We start from the raw sequence: 20,236 nt of genomic DNA on the forward strand, positions 1-20,236 counted from the left end.
GAGTTTACGTTCACTTGGCTTTTAGTGAGGCATTTTGGTTCACTTAATTTTTTTTTCTGTGCGAAAAGATACCAAACGAAGGGAAAAATACAAGTTTACCAACTCATCCACTGATTCAGACCAGAGCAAACAAACAATAGGTATGAAAATGCTTTTAAATGCTGGTGTGAGCAGGCATGTAAACGCCTCCACATACACCAAAAATGTATATTCTTTTGCTCACGTCATTATTTCATAACTTTTTTTCACAGCTTTCAAAACTCTCCTTTCCTTCCCTTCTGTCTCTCACTTCCACCATGATGTTGCTTATGTCTCTCCACTCATTCATAACAGTGTTTTGTGTGACTGTTGTCGTCTTAAACTGTGTCATTATTAACATACGGTATTTTGCATAACATCACAACTCACCATGTCCAAAAATAAGCCTTCTACTGCACAAGCGTGTTTTTAAAATGACTCACCCTTATTTTAGAGAGTCTGTGCTGGTAACATAAATTAATTTCAGCCACAGTAAGAGCTCAGCACCTGTTTCATTATAGGTCTTGACTTGTTGAGTCACTTTGTTTTTTGTCAGACTGTGAACATCATTTGGTGCTGCAGGTCATTGAAAAACTATATTTACATGGAGGTTATGATCAGTCTGGTTTAAACAATCACCTATTTTCTGGAGCAAGCAAGCGTAAAACTTGTTGTATCACAAAATAAATGAAATCTCTCTTTGGTGGCTGTATTTCAAAGGGCCCAGATTTGTGTTATGTTGCCTTGAGTTTCCAGGCTGACTTTTATTTCACTTTTGATTATTTACAATGTTAATGATGACTGTGATTAGCCCTCTGGAGTCCAGGTTCATCTTCGTTAATTGTTGTCGACTTTCTATGCTTTCAATTTTGTCTTTGTTTCCCACCTTTTAAACTGTCCTCACCCCTCATGCATGGTATCCTTTTTTCCAGCACAAACTCAGCTATAAGTCTAACTTATCATTTTGACTATTTAAAAAAGTATAAAGTTTCCAGGAACCCAAATTACAAGAAAAATGACAGAAGCACCTATTAAAATGTACAAATCTTTACTGATAATCACTCAAAATATTATGTAGAAAAAAAAAAAAATATTGTTTCACTATTCATGTACACAAATACAGCAGAAAAATGTAAGAAATAAAACTACAAAACACTGTTTTTACATCTAATGTGATTTTATCCCAACTTGTTTTTGTTCCTTTTTCATTAAAAGTACATGTGTATGACTGTATATAGAAAAATATATGAATAATTATTAAGTTATTGAGATACTGTATTAACGCCCAACATCAGCACTTTCAACTGGTTTTCTCAGCTTCCTTATATATATATGAAATAATTTATGTTACAATAGAAATAAAATGCTCATTGTGTTCACCGACAAATAGACAGACTCCAGAGTCTTAACTCCCTAGGGTTGCAACTAATGTTCATTAGAGCTGTAACAATTAGTGGATTAAAATAATTACTCAGCAACTATTTTGACAATCAAGTAATCATTTCAGTCATTTTTCAAGCATAAATGCCAACCATGATCTGATTTCAGCTTTTCGAAGAAACAGTTTGCTGTTTTTCTTTGTAATATGTGACAGCAAATTGAATATCTTAAGGTTTTAGACTGTTAGTCTAACAAAACAAGCAGATTGAAGGCATCACAGTGAGCTCTAAGATATTGTGAATGCAATTTTTTTTTCAATATTGTTTAACATTTCATTGACTAAACAATTAATCAATTAATCGAGGAAATAATCAGCAGATTAATTGACAATGAAAATAATCATTAGTTGCAGCCTTTTATTTTAGCAATTAATATACTGATTAATTTTTCAAAAAGAGAGAATATAATGAAATAAATGCCAATTACAAGTTCACAATGATATAAAAGAGAAAGGTCAGTATATGCTCACATTTTAGGGTCTGGATTCAGTGAATGCTGCTTGATAAATGACTTAAATGTTTAATCAATCATCAAAATTGTTGTTGCTTCATTTTCTGTCGGTCAACTAATTGATTAGTCACTGTAGGAAATTGTGCACTCAAATAGCTTCATGATTTTATGGGGGAATTATGAGTTATTATTGTGCACAACTCCAACTTGAAATTATTTGTCCAGCAACATAACTCATACTAGAGTAGGTATAATAATAGGGAAATAGTCCTCCTTGTTGGCCACACGAGAGAGGTCAATTAGAAATATGATTGTTATTAATCTTAATTATGATTTTGCAAGGGTATAGGTCTTAAGTGAGGTTAAGTGACTGAGATGCAAGCACAAGAAAACACAAACCAGTCCACTTTAATTACGTACACATTTATTACTAATACTACAACTACAAGTACTAAACACTACAACATTTTACAAACAAGACACAAGAGGAAAAGGGAAACTGGTACACAAGGCTATGGCTAGTGAATGATTGAAATGCATGATGCAGAGTTATCTATTGTGTAGTTGGTATGAGAGACCTGATAAACAGATGAGATGACTGTTACCTGAGAAGCAGTGAGTCAAATCAATGGTACAACAGCTTAGTTCTGAATTGCCAGTTGAAATTACAAATCATGAAAGCACCAGGGTTTAAGCAAGTTGATGAAGGTTTTGTATGAATACTTGCTTGCTCCCTGGGGTGGCTTCTTATGGTGTGCTGGGGTGAGAAGCTGGAGTCTGGATCTTGTAATGATGAGTAAGTCGGCCAGTCTGGAGTTGAAAAGTTCCCATTGGAAGAGAGCTCCTGGTTCATGCTCTCCTAGACTTGATCCTCAACTCATGACTCTAGACTTTTGAGGTATCACCTCCTGTTGTTCTAAGTCACATCTTCAGACTTGCCAAATGCAAGCTTTCCACTGACATGGCAGAAAGCAAGAAAACAAAGTAAAAAACAAGCAGCAGCCCTAAAAAAAGCAGCCTCAACAGAGCATAGACAACAGCTTAGCGTCTCAGATAAGACACTGTTTTAAAGTTTCGGTCTGCCCGCCCAGAAGGTGTATCCTAGCCAATCCCAGGGGTTGCAGAGTTCTGGGGGAGCAGAGTTAGTCCCCTCCTGTTCACGGACAGGTGGGTTCAACTCCTGAATACAGTTACTCCATTAATCAAGTATTTACAATTTAACACCTGAATGATTCCTGTGCATTTTTGATAGTAGCTTTAGCGGTCTGAAAGTGAAACAAGCAGAACGGTACTAAACACGATAGTGTTATCATGGATGATGGGATTATGCTAGTGGTACATTTCTTGACTTAAAGGCAGTGGAATAAAAGTCTAACTAGAGTACTTAACACACATACTAACATATAATATTAATTGTTCTTAGACAAAATCTAAAACTACATTTGTAAGTCCATGGGTTTTACAGTCCTCTCTTCTTCTTGATCTGACTGCAAACGGCAGGGGTCCATGCCATTTGAGTGTGTGTGTGTGTGACTGGGGCATGGCATATTGTGCAGCATGTCTTGTACCTTATGCCGGTTTGTCCAGTGATCAGTTCTTGAGTCATTCAAGTCCTGAAAATCAAAATCCACAGTGGGATTAAAGTTGGTGCCAGCTCGTCTCTGTGTGTGACTGGCTCTTAGAGGTGAGTTATGATAACCAATGGTGGGGGTCGTTTATCCAAATGGTACTATCAGTTCACACTGGGGTGTGAATTGGTCCTCCCATCTTGCTGGCTCTTGTAGCTTGAAGGATCAAAGGTGGTTTGGGTCAGGGGTCTGGTTTGGTGACCATGCAGGAGATGAGGGGTTCCTTAGCTGATCCTTTCTGTGAGTTTGGGACTCTCACTTATATATTATTGGCCAGCATTCCTGGGGGCTGAAGAAAGAGCTGGTCTGTTGTTTGAGGCTTGTGCTGTTTGCTTTCGGTACATGCAGGGACTTTACCCTACACAACCTATTTGTTTCAGCAGTTGAACTCCTTCAGTGGTCAGTTGAGTCAGTGGGAGGAAAGTCTTGTATGTCAATAAAGCTTATGATTATTTCTTTTTAAGGAAATAGAAAGATGGAATTGATAACTGCTCAAAATGTCTCTTTCTGGATTACTGTGAGCTAATCAACTCTTATTCAATGATTTCACACATTTATAACTTGAATTAAAAAAGACACAATGCAATTTTTCCAGTAGAAATGGGACTGTGTGATGCTGAGTATGGCAGAAAAAGCCTTGTGTCTCAGGCAGATAGGTGTTCTTTTCAGAAATAACTGTTCAGTTTGATTTGAGACCTGCAGAGATTTCATGAAACAGTATCATTTCAGTCACTGCCTCTCTCATCTGTGACATCCAATCTGAGAAACCGAGGAATGGCATTTATCGTTGGCCAATTTACCTAAATGTCAGGTGTAAGCATATAGGTGGGTGGACCATCTCATTTACCCAGAGATGTCTAATTAATGCTTGACGGTTTTACAGCCTGCATCTGCTGCCTCCTGTCAGTGTTACAGTATGTGTGTCTTGCAGTATGCCATTCCTCAGGAATGTTAATGTAGATAGTCATCCATTTTCTCCCCCATTCAGCCTCCTCTTGTTTACTGGACTCTGCAGAAGCTGATTCATGCTCAGTTGAACTGCTCAGCTCACTGATGTGGAAGTACTGATGGTAATCTGAATGGGTTCAGGGGTCAGGGGAGTCATTCCTCAGCTGTTTTCTGTTCTTCACTTCCAATTTGTTACTCTTCTGAATGAGTGTGTATTTCAGGAAGGCAATGACCTGGACACTGATACAGTATGAATGTATTTAAAAAATGTTAAACCCCATGACATGTGTTTTACTGGCTCTTAGAGCACTGCTTAATGTTTCCCTCTCATCACTGTGGTGATCAGGAAGTGCTGCCCTTGATGCAAACTCTTTCCTTCCTTTCTGCATCTGAAATTGATCAGTTCAGTGTTGACCAATCAAACGTGCAAGTGCACATTCCAGGCAGATTACTTTGAAACATGGATGGCATAATTCCACTGTTTACTGCATGATCAGTGAGACAGAAGATACAATGATTGTGATATCCTTCCGGAGTTGTAAAATCCTGTCTCATAGTACTATAAACCGCTGCAGTGATTTGGCTTGTAGGTCTTCAAACTCATGAATGTTTTATTAAAATCAGCTACCTTAATTCTATGGCATTGTCTCTGAAGCAACATGCTGCAAACACTTAAGCCCCTTGCTTTGTTTTTCTGAACACCTGGTGATGCTTCTTCCTCACATTGGCCATACAGATGATGATAGATATTTCACTTAGAGGTTGTATTCGTAATTCTGCTCTCAACATTTATATCTCAAACTAGATTTGCAGTAATAGGTATGTTTGCATTTGGAGGGTTGGCTTCTGTCTAATGATAGATGATGTTGTATTGCTGTACAGATTGTAAAGCCCCTTGAGGCAAATTTGTGATTTGTTATGTTTGGCTGTATAAATAAAAATTGACTTGACTACTGTGAGAACAGTTACAACGGTGGTCAGCTTGTTGCTTGTTTTTTCTCCAACAAGTTTTTGATACTCAGAATGAATGGAAGAATAAGATTGCTTTGGTTATTATAATTGCAGAGTGGTAGTTTTGTTTTCAATAGTTGGCCAGACAAGGTAAACTTTCTCATTGTTGCTCTACATGGAAAAGGGTATGGTTGTCTGTAAATGAAATTACTAAATAAATGTAATTTCATTTAAATGAATTAGAGGAGAGGGAACCAATCATGCACCATGGAGCGCAAACAGTCTTCATTTTACACCACAATTCTGTCTTCAGAAAATTATCTGCACATACATTTATTTGTAGATATGTTTTGTAGATCTAATGACACCTGGTATCAGTATTTTTGGTTGGACTGGCCACAGACCAGCACTATAACCATGACTGTCTGTGAGTGACTGAGTGAGTGATGAAGTCACACCATTGGTCAGACAGCCGTGTTGGAGTGGAGTTTCCTCATTGGTCGTTGCTCTTTCAAAATGAATCGGCGCAAGACGATGGAAGCGGAGGACAGCAGCGATGCAGAGTGACTGTGTATCTGCTCCGAGCGCTGACGCTCTCAACTCTGGTGTTAAATGCAGTGAAGCTGATTAAACTCCAGTTTAAACAGACGCGTAGCAGCGTCTCTGCGTCTCCTTGTCTACTGTCCAGTGTGATCGACTCTGCAGCTGACAGTTGGCAGGAGAGATGCTCCGCAGTGTGTTTGGATTTTTATAACTGAACTAATACCAGGATGCAAGCTTTTTATTTCTCTGATGTTTTCACATAACAAACAATGAACAACAGCATTAAAACATGAGTCTTGCAGGTAAAACATGAGACTCATCTAGCTGTTATATCAGGTTAGTGTGGGGCAGCTGCTCTGCAGGTGCGCTTGATTTGACTATAACTGCGGTAACCAGGTGCAGATAAGCCTCTTGAATTTGCACTCAAAATGCTGTCAGAACTTTCATTTACAATTTCCACTGCAGCCTCCATGACCATCGACCAGGAAAGAAGCAGAAAAAAGGCACATAGAGGCATGAGGGACTTAAAGCACCATCACTCTGTCAAAACACTCAATACAGAGTGAAAAACCAGAGACATCCACAGAGTGAAACAGATGAAAGAGCAAGAGGAGTTAACAGATAATAAGAATAGTTATAATTAGAATTAAAATGAGTTCTCTTTCAAATCAAACATCCCAAGATATGAGTGGAAAGTATTGTTCTTGCAACTACATTTATAATTTTTTTTGACTTAAACTTAACCATGTCATGTGATGCTACTTCAGTACACTTTACCAGCAAATATTACTGGGACCACTATATAAAATTGCTGATGAACATTTAATATTCAGGAATTCACATTATAGACACTACCGCTGACTATCACTGTAACATATTGGCCAGATTGACCAGAAACAGTCCAGACCAGTGGAGGCTGGTCAGAGGCAGAGGATTTTTGAGAGGCAAGAGGGTGATCAAAATATAAAAAAGAATATTTGGTTGAAATAAACCATTACCAAATCTCAGTATTATTTACAACATATTTTTTTCTCTCTTCTTTGGAAAAAATCCATTACTGAAATTCTGGTTAAAATGCTTCAACAGCTTCCAGATTTCATCTTCAATTCTCTCCACTGTAAGGCAGAGTAGCAGCAGTAGATAACAAGCAGTAGATAGCTCTTTGCGTTAGCTAACAGTTAGCTTGTTGTAGCAGCCTGAAGGACTCTTTATACATCCATGGAAGGACTATTAAGGACTGTTGTTAAGCTAACAGGAGAATGGATCTGGACTGTGCAGCGCAGCAGCAGCAGGACACCGCCAGGGAGGCTGGAGAGAGAAGCAACCGGAGAAACAACCAGGAGAGTTAGCTCGTTTGTCATTGTTGCTAATGATATCAGACTGGTTAAGCAGCAACCATAAAGTTCTGTTAACTAACAAACAAGATAACCAACAGCCACAAATGGATGTTATGACATGAATACTTCATCTCCATGATAGAAAGAAGAAGACATCAGATAACGTGAGTCAGATACAGCTTCTCTCTCTCTGTCTCTTTGGTTGCTAATTTCATCTCTGATGGTTAAATGTCTCTCTGTGTGGCTGCTGTGTGAATTTATCTCCTTAACAAGAATGCAGCAGAGATATCTATATAATGTGTTGTGGTTAGTTTGCTTGTTGAAGTTACAGTGCTTAGTTACAGCTGTCTGGACTCACTCATTCATTTGGATTTGATCCCATTTTTAATTGAGTGGTTGTTCAGTCACCTGTTGATGTTGTGTGATTAGTGAATGAGTGTCCAGGAGGTCTGGCTGCTTGTTGTGACAATTTCTTCAGTTGGTTTTAAGTTTAGCTGTATATTGAGTAATAAGCTTAAAGTAACTAGAATAACAAGTGTTAACATGTCAGCTTTGTAGACTATATTTTGTATGTCGTGCACATAGATAAGAGTGTGTAAGTCATGTATTTGATACATCCATTAATACTTTCAGATGTGAACCTACACTTTTAGATCTGTGAATGTTTTTAGTGTACAGTCTTTCTAGTGTTCAGCACTGATCTGTCCCTGTATCACATTATAAGCTTTGTGGTACTTTATATATTTCCGTATACTATACACCCCTCCAATTTCATCAGGTGGGACAATGATATAGTGTGATGGGGTTTGTTGTAAGATTCCATGTTGGTTTTCTTCCTGTCCTCCCCAATTTTTTGAGTCACCAGCCGCCACTGGTCCAGACGTGTAACCTACTAGGTTCTTATTTAATCAGTATAATGTTCATCCTGAAAGTAGCAGCAATGCTCACTGTTAATATGTTACCTTTGTTGTAATACAATATCTGCTCCTCAGCTGCCATTTAAGACACTGACATCAGTATTTCTGGGAGTTTTGCAATTTATGTAATTACATGTAAATTTCACATTGTGGGTGTTGAAGACTGGTTCTGATATCTTTTATTTAAATTACTGTGTTTTTAGGTAAAAAAAAAATATTAACATACATTAAAATATGATAAAGGGATTCAAATGCTTTTTTTTGGTGGTTAGTTAAAGGTTTCTACAGGGTTTGAGGTTGCAATTTAGGCGAAGATCACCGTCTTGGTTAAATAATATAAAATCCAAAGCTGCAGCATTGACTCTTCAATGTTACAGTAGTCTAAACCTAACAACATGTTTGACACAGGGGTTTGGAGAAGTACATAGCCAGTGAACATAATTCAGGCAGTTATTATGTTTCCTCCAAAACAAACAAACATTAGTAGTAAATGTGTTTTGTAGGACGCAGAGTTTTGCACCAATATTCTTCAGCCTTGCATGGAAAAATCTTTTGTGGAAGAGGAGATACCACACTCTCCCCTGACAGTAGCCATAAAGCCACATTATTATTCTGATTGAAGGACATAGGCCAGAATCATGAGGTTTGCTATTTTGCACTGATTACACACCTGTATGCCAATCCTTGATTGAAATGAATGCAAAATAATGTGTCTGTGGGTTGTTGAAAGTCATTCTGGGAAATGTAGAAAGTGCCTAAGAAAAGTCCACCTGCACCTTATCATAATAAACATAAATGTATCAGACAGAAAGGAAAAAAATGGAAAACCTGAGTTCTGCCGGCGCCTCGGCTGGTACGAATTCACCCACAAATCTCTGGAGAGCACAGCCCTTTTCCTGCTACTCATTTATCTCTGCTCTGACACAGGACCTGGTGAGGGGGCCACAGGAAGTGTGTGTGTGTGTGAGAGAGAGAGAGAGAGAGGAGAGAGCTTTTGATTTCGTATCAGCAATGATCAAAGTCAAACTTGGGGACATTTGAGTCCAATAGAGCCCGTCCTTACAAGAAAAACGACAGTATAGGTCGTTAATTCAGTCGGCAAAAACCACCTATAGTTACGTTTGAGTGACAGACGCCATCTAATGGCTGTAGTCATTATGATGACGTCTATATAAGGTGACAAGTTTCCATATTGGGAGGAGGCAGGTTGGGTAGATGGTTAGATAAATGACAAAAAGTGGACTCAGCAGCAGGAGACCACTGTTCACTTCCCATTTCCAACCGTGAGTGTCATGTTTCTGACCGCGAGTTGGGACGTCGGGACAGTTTTTTAAAATACCATAACAATGATTGTTGTAGTGTTTACTAGGGATGTGCAGAGATTCCAGTATTTGTATTTATATCTATTTTTGTTGAGGCAGCAAAATTATTTGTATTTGTGTTTGAATAAAGCAGAAAGAGGCTTTTATAATCCTGTTCTTGTTTTTATTACGCTTTTAATTTTAGAAAATGAATAAGTGTTCATGAATAAACTGTCTTACGAAGGAGGTCCTGACACCAGGTCTCAAACTGGAGTCTCCCAGATCATAGATGACTGTGCTGACTACTGAGCTAAAACTTTACTCATTGCCTCACTGCAGACAGACCTCCACCTATTAATACACCCATAACACAGAGACAGCACACTGTGTAACGTGTAGGGAAGAACTTCAAAGGCCATTGTTGCTTTGCACTTTTCATTTATTGCGTATTTTTTACAACCTAACTTTGTGGAAAGGAGAAAAATGGGAACAACAGGTTATAGAGAGTCCCTTGAGAGCACTTTTCATGTGTCGGTAGCTCTGGGGAACACCCCCAACTCCAAGAGTAATGTCCAAATAAGAAATGTGCATCATGTAGCAGGTGGATGTGACTCCCCTCATCGAGACCTGCTGATAGACATAACAACAGAGCAGAGGAAAGAGACTGAGACGGTGATGTAACCGACCTGTGCGCTCGTATTTGCCCCTTTTTTTTTCCTCCCCGAAAGCAAATAATTTTTAATATATTTGTATGAAACAAATATTCGTTAAAAACCCACTATTTGTGCTTTGCCGAATAACGTATTTGTATTCGGGCACACCCCTAGTGTTTACTGTTGTTATAACTTTAAGGAAGTAGTAACTTTGACCCACACCATGTTTAAAGTGATCATTGTAACCCAAACCCCCAAATCATGATCTTTCTCTAATCCTAACCAAGTGGTTTCTGTGCCCAAACCTAACCAGACCTTAACCACAGCGTTGACACATCATGAAAATCATTATATTTCAACAGTGATTTGCAACTGTTTTGGAAAGCACCAGTAGAGGTGGCATATTAGAAACAGCTCTAGTGGGTCATTCTGGAGTGCATGGCACAATCGGCCTATATGGTCATTTAATTATGAGGATGTGTTGGTCCAGTCACTGAAGGGCTTATTCACAGAGATAGAGGGAGACCAAAGGAGGAAAAAAAGATGGTGGAAAGCTATCAGAGAGATACAGAGTACTTAGACAAACAGATGATAGGAGGGGAAAAGCGGATGACAGTCTGTTGTGCTTCCAAACTTTCTTATTTCTCTCCCACTCCCTTCCTCTCCCACCTCTCTTGGCTCTTTTATTTTACCCCTCATCCGCTCCCACCCTGCCTGTCTGTGGCCTTCTCCTGCTGTGACTCGCATCTGCTGGCAAAAAAAAGGTGATCTTTAGTCTTGGCAGGGAATCCCCAGCATGCCCACCGCCTTCTCTCACTGGGATTTGTTATGTAGTGCTGTGCAGCCGAGGATGGATACTGGCTTTTAGGATTGAGCTCATTATCTGTGTCCTTTACTCCAAAAAGCACGTGGCGTTATCTTCTGATTGTGATATGATAGTGGCAGGAACAGCCAGCTGATTTGTCTAACTTCAGACTGCTGAAGCCTCATATTACCTTCAGCTGAACCCCAATCTTTTATATATATGTGGTATGTGAGCAGTGTTGGGCAGCATTGTCTTACAGTAATGTGATTACTTTTTCAGTAACAAGTAGTGCAAGGGATCATAGTTTGAATTTCTCCCAGTAACGCTCTGTTACTTTGATAATTTGAGGGTCGACTTGTCTGTTGTCTTGCTGGAAATTTGATGAGAGGTTGATATCAGTTTGGTCTGATATGTGCTAGCTTCAATCAATCAATCAACCAAACTTTATTTATATAGTATGTTTCATACAAGTAGAATGCAATTCAAGGTGCTTAACAAGTGACTGGTAAAGGTGGATTGGAAATTTTAGATTTAGTTCAGAGTTGGAGGCTGTGAGAACGATGCAGCGTCACTGAAAGGACGGGACTTCATGCAGTCACTGCAGCTAACACTAAACTAGCTGTTGATGTCAGTAAATACCTCCAAACTGTCAACTGCCTGTTTGTTAAACCACAACATCTCCTTTTCTTCTTTTACATGTGTTAAACACAGAAGATGGAACATGTGGCTGTGGAGGCTTTCAAGTTGTTTAAAGAAACCATTGACAGAGCTGACCAAGACCCCAGTAACAGCGCCGGACTTTGAAGCCAATTTGACATAGTGGCCAAACTGTGTAATTACAGCGGACCCAAAAACACTTCTGTAAATCTGCGGAAACATTTTTTTGAGCATCACAACCTCTGCAAAATGACTCGTTTCACTATCAGAATTTGATCCATTCGGTTTGATAACATTTGGAAAGTCCAGAAGAGCTGCATGATTGAATTATTTTTACCCCATTCAAGTTAGCAGAGGGCTAAACCAGAAGTTAGCCGGCTGGTGCGCCTGCTCTATGGGCCATATGATCCCAGAAGATACGGGTAATTTTATACCCGGAAGTCGGACCTTTTTTTGCTTCATGCGCCGCTGAGCAACTTTAATAGGAATGAATGGAGCCCCGCCTCTGACGCTGTATCCACTTCTCTTAGTACATCTGTGGAGCTGACAGCTGAGTAACAAAAGCAAAGGAGCAAGTATTGTTAGTAATTATTTTGCTGTTGAGTAATTAGTAATGTGATTACATTTAAAGGAGTAATATGTAATGTTTAAATTATTACATTTTTCAAGTAAGGGGTTGAATGACTACAGCCTAATCTGATGCATAACTGCAGTTTTTTACTCTTCTACATGTACACCATCAATATTAATATACCCTTTTCACTTTTGAGTGGAGTTATGCAACGAGTGAGATATGCAGAGCTGTTATGTGTAGTGCGTTCGGCCAGCAGTGCTTTATTAACCTTTTCTTTCCGCTGCAAATGTAACTGCTTAATTACCGATTAATTCATCCAACCTTTATTTAAATCTCCAGGAATCACTGAGGGCATGCCCTCATTTTCAATGATGTCAAGAGTACAATTAAAACAGAATAGATACGCACAAAAAAATAATTAACGAGAAAAACAAACAAAGAAACAACAACAGAACACAGTTAAAAACAATTACATTCAAGAGCGGAGCAGTTTGTAGTCATGGTTTTAAATTGACCCACAGGAACAACTGTATGAAGTTTTAATGTGTGTTGTAAAATGTTCAATGTGCTTGAGTGTGAGTTTCCCCAAATTTATTGCTGGCACGTGGGACTTCGAGCATTAGCTGATCACTTGAATGAGTCAAATAATGACTATAGGACCAATTTAAAAAGGGATATATGATGACAAGTTGCCATTAAGGGCTTTATAAATAAATAGAAACCAATGCCTGTCACATCTTACTGTTAGATGCCCACCAAACCTTTTCATACAAGATGCAATGATGAGTAGAATAACTGTCACCACTAATAAATCTTAGGGCAGAGTGATAAACTGAATCTAGGGGTTTAAGAGTGGAGGCAGAGGCGTGTCTATAGATAACATCACCATAATCCAAAACAGACAAGAAGACGGCCTCATTTATCTGCTTCCTACTGAGCATAGGAAAATTAGCTCTGTTTCTGTACAAATATCCAATTTTGTGTGTCAATGTGACACAACAAGCTTAACTTGATGTAGAACAGTGCATTTTGCTTTGGTTCCTTGTGTCACTGAGGGCTCACGGGTTCCTGTTACAGTCAGCATTCACTGCCAGCTGGGTTTTGGGGTCACATCATCTTCTTTGTGTGTGTGTGTGTCTCTGATAGTTCTAGCCTCGCTAGAAAGGTCCTGCCTCTAGATGCATTTCCCTGGATGCTCTATTTTTTCTTCCAGATTCACCAATTACAAAGCTTTAAGCTGCCACACAGGACACCAAGGTCACAAAACCATGAAATCCTAGTTTGTCTCCACACAAAATGCTCAGAAGCAGTCAAATGAGTATGCAGTCGCCATGGATACCTGCTATATGATGAGCTCCATTACTTGGAAGCCCATTTGGTGCCCTCCTGAGAAGCTGGTGATTCAATATTAGACTGGACGGCTTCAAGATGCTGCTTTTGTTTTGCTTTCATCTTTAGTGATAGATATCTGTGTTTCTGCACAGACTGACAGATCACCTGTCCATCAAGCAGTATGTGATGTTTTTTCTTCCTTGGATTTTCTATCAGTCATGTTGTTGTAGGAATAAGAAACAGAGCAGAGATTTTCAAGTAGGCGGCGCTCTTTTCGTTGCTCAGACATTGTGGGAGTCGGTGCCGGTGAAGAGCTATTCTGATTATTACCCATGAGGATCTTTTTACTCATCATGAGGAAGACTAGACAACAACCAGGATGGCCACAAACTGAAGGCAGATTTTTAAAAACATTCAGTTAATGATAGAAATGTCCTGTTATGATGGATGCAGTGTTCTCTGTCTTAGCTGCTGCACATTTTCTATAAATTCTGCCAAAACAAAAATCTAAACATTAAAAAGTCAACATATCAGCTTCGGACAACAAAAACAAATCAGGATTCTTCTACTGGATCTTTTCAAACAAATAATTCCTCAAGTCACTGTACAAAGTCGTCCTTGGCAACACCAAGATTTCAAACAGTCAAGATTACCTTTATATCTGCCTTTATAAGCACCAATTAACTGAGCCTGCAGAGAGCTTTGCCTTCTCTGTAAATTTAATTTTTCTGTGTAGTAATTTTAGATTTGAATGTAATTTCTAAGTTTTGGCTTCGTACAGTTTCTCTCCTTCAACTGTTCCTTATAGGTCTTTATCTTTATTCTTTAGATATTTATTTTACACTACAAGTTATTTACTGAAAATAAAATTCAAATCAGAAAGAGAAACTATTGCAACGACCTCTCTCGCTCGAGCAAAGATAATTGTGTGCTTGATTTCAGGTAAAGATCTTGTGCTTCTTTTGGCTACAGGTTAAATGATCACTAATTAAAAAAACAAACATAACTAACAAAATAAACATTTCTTTATATGGTGAATACAGAACATACAAGCAGGGTTTTGTGACATCACAAATGCCAATCATGTGATGTACAAACACTGAGAATAGACTTTACAGTAAAGGCAATGAGGGCAAACAAAAACAATTACAAATAATTATATGTCTTAAAACACATCTGGAGCGTAAATCTCTCTGAGAGTGTAGAGATGTTTCTGAAAATCTCATTTAAATGTAAAGGAGGTTTTCTGTGCTCATATTTATATTTATATATTTCCCTAAAGAGAAAATCCTTTCATACTGTATGTTGCTCCTCGCTGGGTTTCCACTGACAGCATTCGGACCGTTTCTTTAAATGCATCTTTAAATGTGTCTCCGCTCATCAGAAACACCAGCTGATGGGCTCTCTAATAACCAGGCCACTCTGTCACATCTGCATAATTTAAAAAGACTGCAAGAGATCTTTTTTACACTAATTAGTGAATAATGTTGTTTGATTGTGGCTTGTTTGGCCGCAGTACTGCTTTACTGGCCTCTTGAAAAACCCTCCCAATAAAGTGCTGTTTACATGTTGTTTATTGCAAGTCTGTGGACTGAAATTCTAAACATCATATGTGATAAATTCTCTTTAAATTAGGTTCTTATACAACAAACTTTAGACAGACAGACTCAGCTTATGTCACAGTATTGATATATCGATATGCCTGTCTGACTTCTGTCAAAATAATGATAAAAGTTACAAAAATGTTGATACTGAATGTATGAAAGAAATGTTCAGTGACAACAAATTTTCATTTTTTCCTCATATAGTAGCCGATCCTGCAGTACAAATATCTGCTGGTAGTGTTTTTATGGTGATATGAAGACACTTAAGGTTAAGGTTATAGAAATATTATAGTCTTTGTTTACTGTAAAACAGAAAATGTCTGCAGCTCATGAAGCATGACACATGTTTATTAATATCTACCATCTCCCTACGACTTCAGCATATATACACACTTTTTACTTTTGCCAACTCAAACTCAATTGGTGAAACAATTTAGTAGTATATAAATGCAATATCTGGAAGACAGGATTGAACTCTGGTATGTTTTTTATTGTAATTTTGGTGAAATTACCCTAAAATTTCCTTCTGGACTCCTGCAAAATTGGTATCTGTGTATAAAAAGAGTTATAATTTCTAAACTTTTGATCTGATTTTGATGTAAATGACCTCAAATTAAAGCTGAGAGTCAAGATTTTAACTAGTAATAATAATGGAAATACATTTTATTTACACAGTGCTTTTAAAAGGCACTCAAAGACACTTTATATAGATAAACAAATTGAGCAGCAACAGAGCAGCAGGAAAGACAATGTTAAAAGTAGAAAACAAATGCAATAAAAGAGATTTAAATACAAAAAAAAGACATAATCTCATTTAAAGTATCAGGCTAAGAGCTGAGCATTAGTTAGAAGTGGTTTTAGAGGGATGAGTTTTAGAGCTTTTTTAAAACTAGGGCGTTTAATGTCCATGGTGAGAGAGTCCCAGAGGGCGGAGGCGGCTCTGTCGCCCCGTCACAGTCATCGATTCATTTCAAATCCAATATTTGAGCACAAAGCCAGCAAAACCAGCACTACAAGAATGTGTCACTGTCTTTACACTTTGTGTTTATTCATGTATCTACAATCGAAATGCCGCTGACCCGTATGTGAACCCACTGTATGTTTGCTGCATGGTTAATTTTACAAACCTCCTCTGTGAACATCATTCAGCCCATTTTCTGCTTTGTGGTTCACCTTTTAAACCTGTACACACTGGGATCAAACGATGGGTCCTCAACCATTACTGGTCCTGCTTTGAATGATAGTCGACAGTGGAAAGAGCAGAACTGCTGATTTTTATTCCATCTTTGATCTTCAGTTGTGTACTTGTTTGTTTTACCCCCTCCTCCTCCTCCTCCTTCTTCCCTCCCATCCTCGGAGATTTGACTGTGCGCACAGGCAGTTGCATCTACAGCAAGATTACTGTGTAATCAGGTTCTATTGAACATAAATCTTGAATGCTGTTATTGTAGAGGAAGCTCATATATTATACATTGGCTCTAATTCTAGGTCAAAACCTCCTTGTGTTTCTTGACATATGGTGCAAGTGATTGTGCTTCAGGTTATTGTGTCTTAAAAGTGTGATTTTTACAACCTTGACAGCACATTTTATTGCATCTCATTAAATAAATCTATTTATTTGTCATTTGGAGAGGCAGCAACCCAGGGAAACACAGTCGGAAGACCTAGAATTAGTAAAATTGTATGATAGTGGGAATTTCCTCTTACAATACATTAAAAAAATAATAATAATCGGCGTAAATTTAAAAAAGATAACCCCCACCTACTCTTCTCTCTGCAGGGAGAGAAGTGGGGAGGAGAGCTGTTGTAGGTGGAAGGGTTGATGTGATTAATGTTGATGCTTTGTGTTTAACATGTTGCATAATCATAAATGGGATTTGTATGTAACATATATGTCCATATTTTGACATGTAACAACAGATGTAGGCTGCACTTTAAATATATACTGTATGGCAACAATATGAAATATTAGAGCTGGTTCATATTTCAACATAGAAGTATGTAGAAGGCTCCAGTGATTTAATTTACTGTAGACATCTCTGTTTCCTCCCTCCCCTCTCTTCTCTCCTCCCCACTCAGGGAGCCTGGGTGCAACAGTGGAACCTCCTCCTTGAGAGAGCTTTTCTCCTGTGGATGTTATGGCTGAAATGGTACGTAGGATCAGTCAAAGGCTAAAAATGTAGCTGAAATTAAGGGGGGAGAGGGGAGGGGAAGGGGGTGAATAGCAGTTGGGAAGAGGGATGAGTGCCTGAGCGTGCATGCCTCCTTTTTTTCATGTGTCACCTCAAGCTGGTTTAAGATTAGAGGACAGAATTCACAGAGATGGAAAGAGGACTGTGTTTTTGTGAAGGTGGAAAGAAATCTCACCTGTGATGGATTTACTGTGACCTAGTGATGGTCAGGGATAACTTTAAAAATAAAATCTTATATTCTGGTATATTTTCTGGAAATTCAACTGAAAAATTTCTGAATATCGTGAATTGAATACATGACAAATAAATGTTCTTCATCACATAGAGGTAAAAATCCCCTTTTAGGTTTAAGTTCTTTACTCAACGTTATTGTCAAGAATAGAACAATAAAGTCCTGGACTTGTTTCCATAGTTGTCCCAGATGTTTTCACAGTCCATCAACCATCTGACAAGACAGAGACAGGCGTTCAATGTCTCACATGAATAAACGTTAAAAAAAAACAAGCACTAAATGTAGTTAATTGAACCTTAAAAACAAACAATTGGTTACATGTTTTTAGGAAATATTCAAGATAAAAGTTAAACTCACATAACATCACATCAAAAAACAGCAGTTGTGTGACACTGAGTCAAGATGCAAATATCTGTGAATAAAAAGTTAAATATAAAAAATATTAGACAACCAGATTTAGAGTAAAGGGAAAGCTGCCTCAGATAGTAAAGCAAAATCTGAAGGTCTATACTTATATCATTTGTATTCCCCAACTTTAACTCTGTTAAGCTTTAGGTCACAGTTTTATCCAGGTGAACTAGATTTCAGATTCCCACCCCTTTTTTTTTTGTTTTTGTTCTGTATTGCAGCACACTGGATTTAAATGAAACGATGTGGTTAGAGTACTGACTACTCTCAACTCTAATTTGAGGGTTTTTAAATCCACATCAAATCAACAGTGTAGAAATTGCAGCATTTTCTGTGCAAAGAACCACAATTTTAAGTGATTAAGTTATTGTACAAGGGAACAAACTTATATTTAATCATTTTTTGATATTTGTTGTCAAATCTTCTGGAGTTAATGTCTGAATGGCTGATGTCTAATAAGCAAAGACAGCAGCAGACACTATATAGACATTTCTCTGTGACATGTGGTTTGGAGTACTCGCCACAAGTCCAGTGAATAAAGTCTTCATGCTACAACATACAATAATTTTTAATTTTAATTAATTATAGTGTATTTCCATTGTTGTGTCAATGGCTTTGGTTTCAAGTCAATTTTATTTATAGAGCCCAATATAACAAACACAAATTGGTCTCAGAGGGGTTTATAATCTGTACAGCAATACAACATCCTCTGTCATTAGACTCTCGATCCAATTAAGGAAAAACTCTATTGGTATGGATATCCTGTGCCAATAGTGCATTTAGTTTTAGTATGGAATTATTATGCATGCGCGTTGGTATTAATTGCACAAGGTTACGTGATCAAATTCAAATTGTTTCAAAGTAGAGGAACGTTGTTGTTTGAAGGTAAGACACAAATCTTGCTCAATGATTAGGTTTAGACACCAAAACCAATTGGTTAGGGTTCAGGAAAGATCATGTTTTGGGTTAAAACAGTAAAATGTGGCAACAATGTCCTATTTAATGGCACTAAAATGCCCGACGTGATGGCAAAAAATGTCCGGTTAGTGGTCTACAAGAGGTCCGGCAATAAACTCTGGAAACCCATTCTGTAAAACCAGTCCAGACCAACAGCCTGTGGACTACTGGCACAGAATCTTGTTCTGTGTCAATAGGTGGTAAATTACTGCACTGGTTCTGTAGCTTGTGCCAAAAACAACAAACCTTTAAAGCAGAAAAAATGGAAGAAACCTCAGGAAGGGCGACAGAGGAGGGATCCCCCCCCCAGGATGGACAGACAGGAAATAGATGTTGTGTGTTTAGAATAGACAAAGAAAGACGAATTACAGAAATACAGCATGGAACAAGATGACAAAATTATAATGGACTTATAATATATATGAATAATGTGATCAAGAGGACGCCAAAACAGAATAGGACCTGAGTCATTCGACCTCCATCATCACCATGGAGACCTGAGAAGAGGACAGACTACACAGGGGAGACGACTCACATCACACTACTCTCAGAGGAAGAGGAGACAAGGAACCACACACACACAGGAGAGAGAGAGAAAGATGAGGACATCATTCACACAGGAAAGAGAGAGAGAGAGACATGACGTGAGGCTGAATCTCCTGCAGGATAAGAAACCAGATCCAAAACCTCTGGAAATGACACTGACAGCCAGGGAAGCACAGCGTTCCCAGGATGGGCGACGGTCCAGCAAAAAGAGACGCCTGAGAGAAAAGAGAACAAGGAGGAGAAAATAGGGAGAGAGAGAAGAGAGAAGAGAAAGATGCTCATGTGCTTTTGGACAACAAACAAACAGACGGTTAGAGAGATGCAATAGTTATCAGAACAGTTGCAGTAATCGATAATCTCAGCAGCAGGACAGACAAGGTTTTAAATTAGTAGAGCTTCATGAATTCATTGAGACTGAGAATGAACCTCCGTACAGTTTAAGGTCATGACATAATCAGTTAAAGGCAACTAAGTGAAGGTCAAGGCAAATTTTGTGCTAAGTCATTCAGATGTTGAGCTATTTCACTGGATAAGTGAAATGTTTGATCTGCTGATGGAACAAAATGAAAATTCAGGGAAAAAAGTTACTATGGTTCTTCCTCCAGGAACCATGAATATTTGTACCAAATGTGTCAACGTCATGATGATGCTAGATAAAAAGTCATAGGATTACACAAATTGGTATGAGCCACCCTCTGGGGACCATGGATGCCTGTACAGAATTTCATGACAATCCATCCAGA

At 38.4% G+C, this 20,236-nt stretch overlaps 1 protein-coding gene across 1 annotated transcript in view; it reads left to right on the forward strand.

Moving 5' to 3' along the window:
* The window catches only part of LOC122986650 (SH3 and multiple ankyrin repeat domains protein 2-like), a 254,098-nt gene that overhangs the window by 3,518 nt on the left and 230,344 nt on the right, over positions 1 to 20,236 (forward strand). The window contains exon 2 of the mRNA XM_044357941.1: positions 17,238 to 17,308. Coding sequence (XP_044213876.1) covers positions 17,297 to 17,308 — 12 coding nt within the window. The 5' untranslated portion in view covers positions 17,238 to 17,296. The remainder of the gene's footprint in view (positions 1 to 17,237; positions 17,309 to 20,236) is intronic.

Source organism: Thunnus albacares, chromosome 1 (assembly GCF_914725855.1).
Source record: "Thunnus albacares chromosome 1, fThuAlb1.1, whole genome shotgun sequence".
Taxonomy (NCBI): domain Eukaryota; kingdom Metazoa; phylum Chordata; class Actinopteri; order Scombriformes; family Scombridae; genus Thunnus; species Thunnus albacares.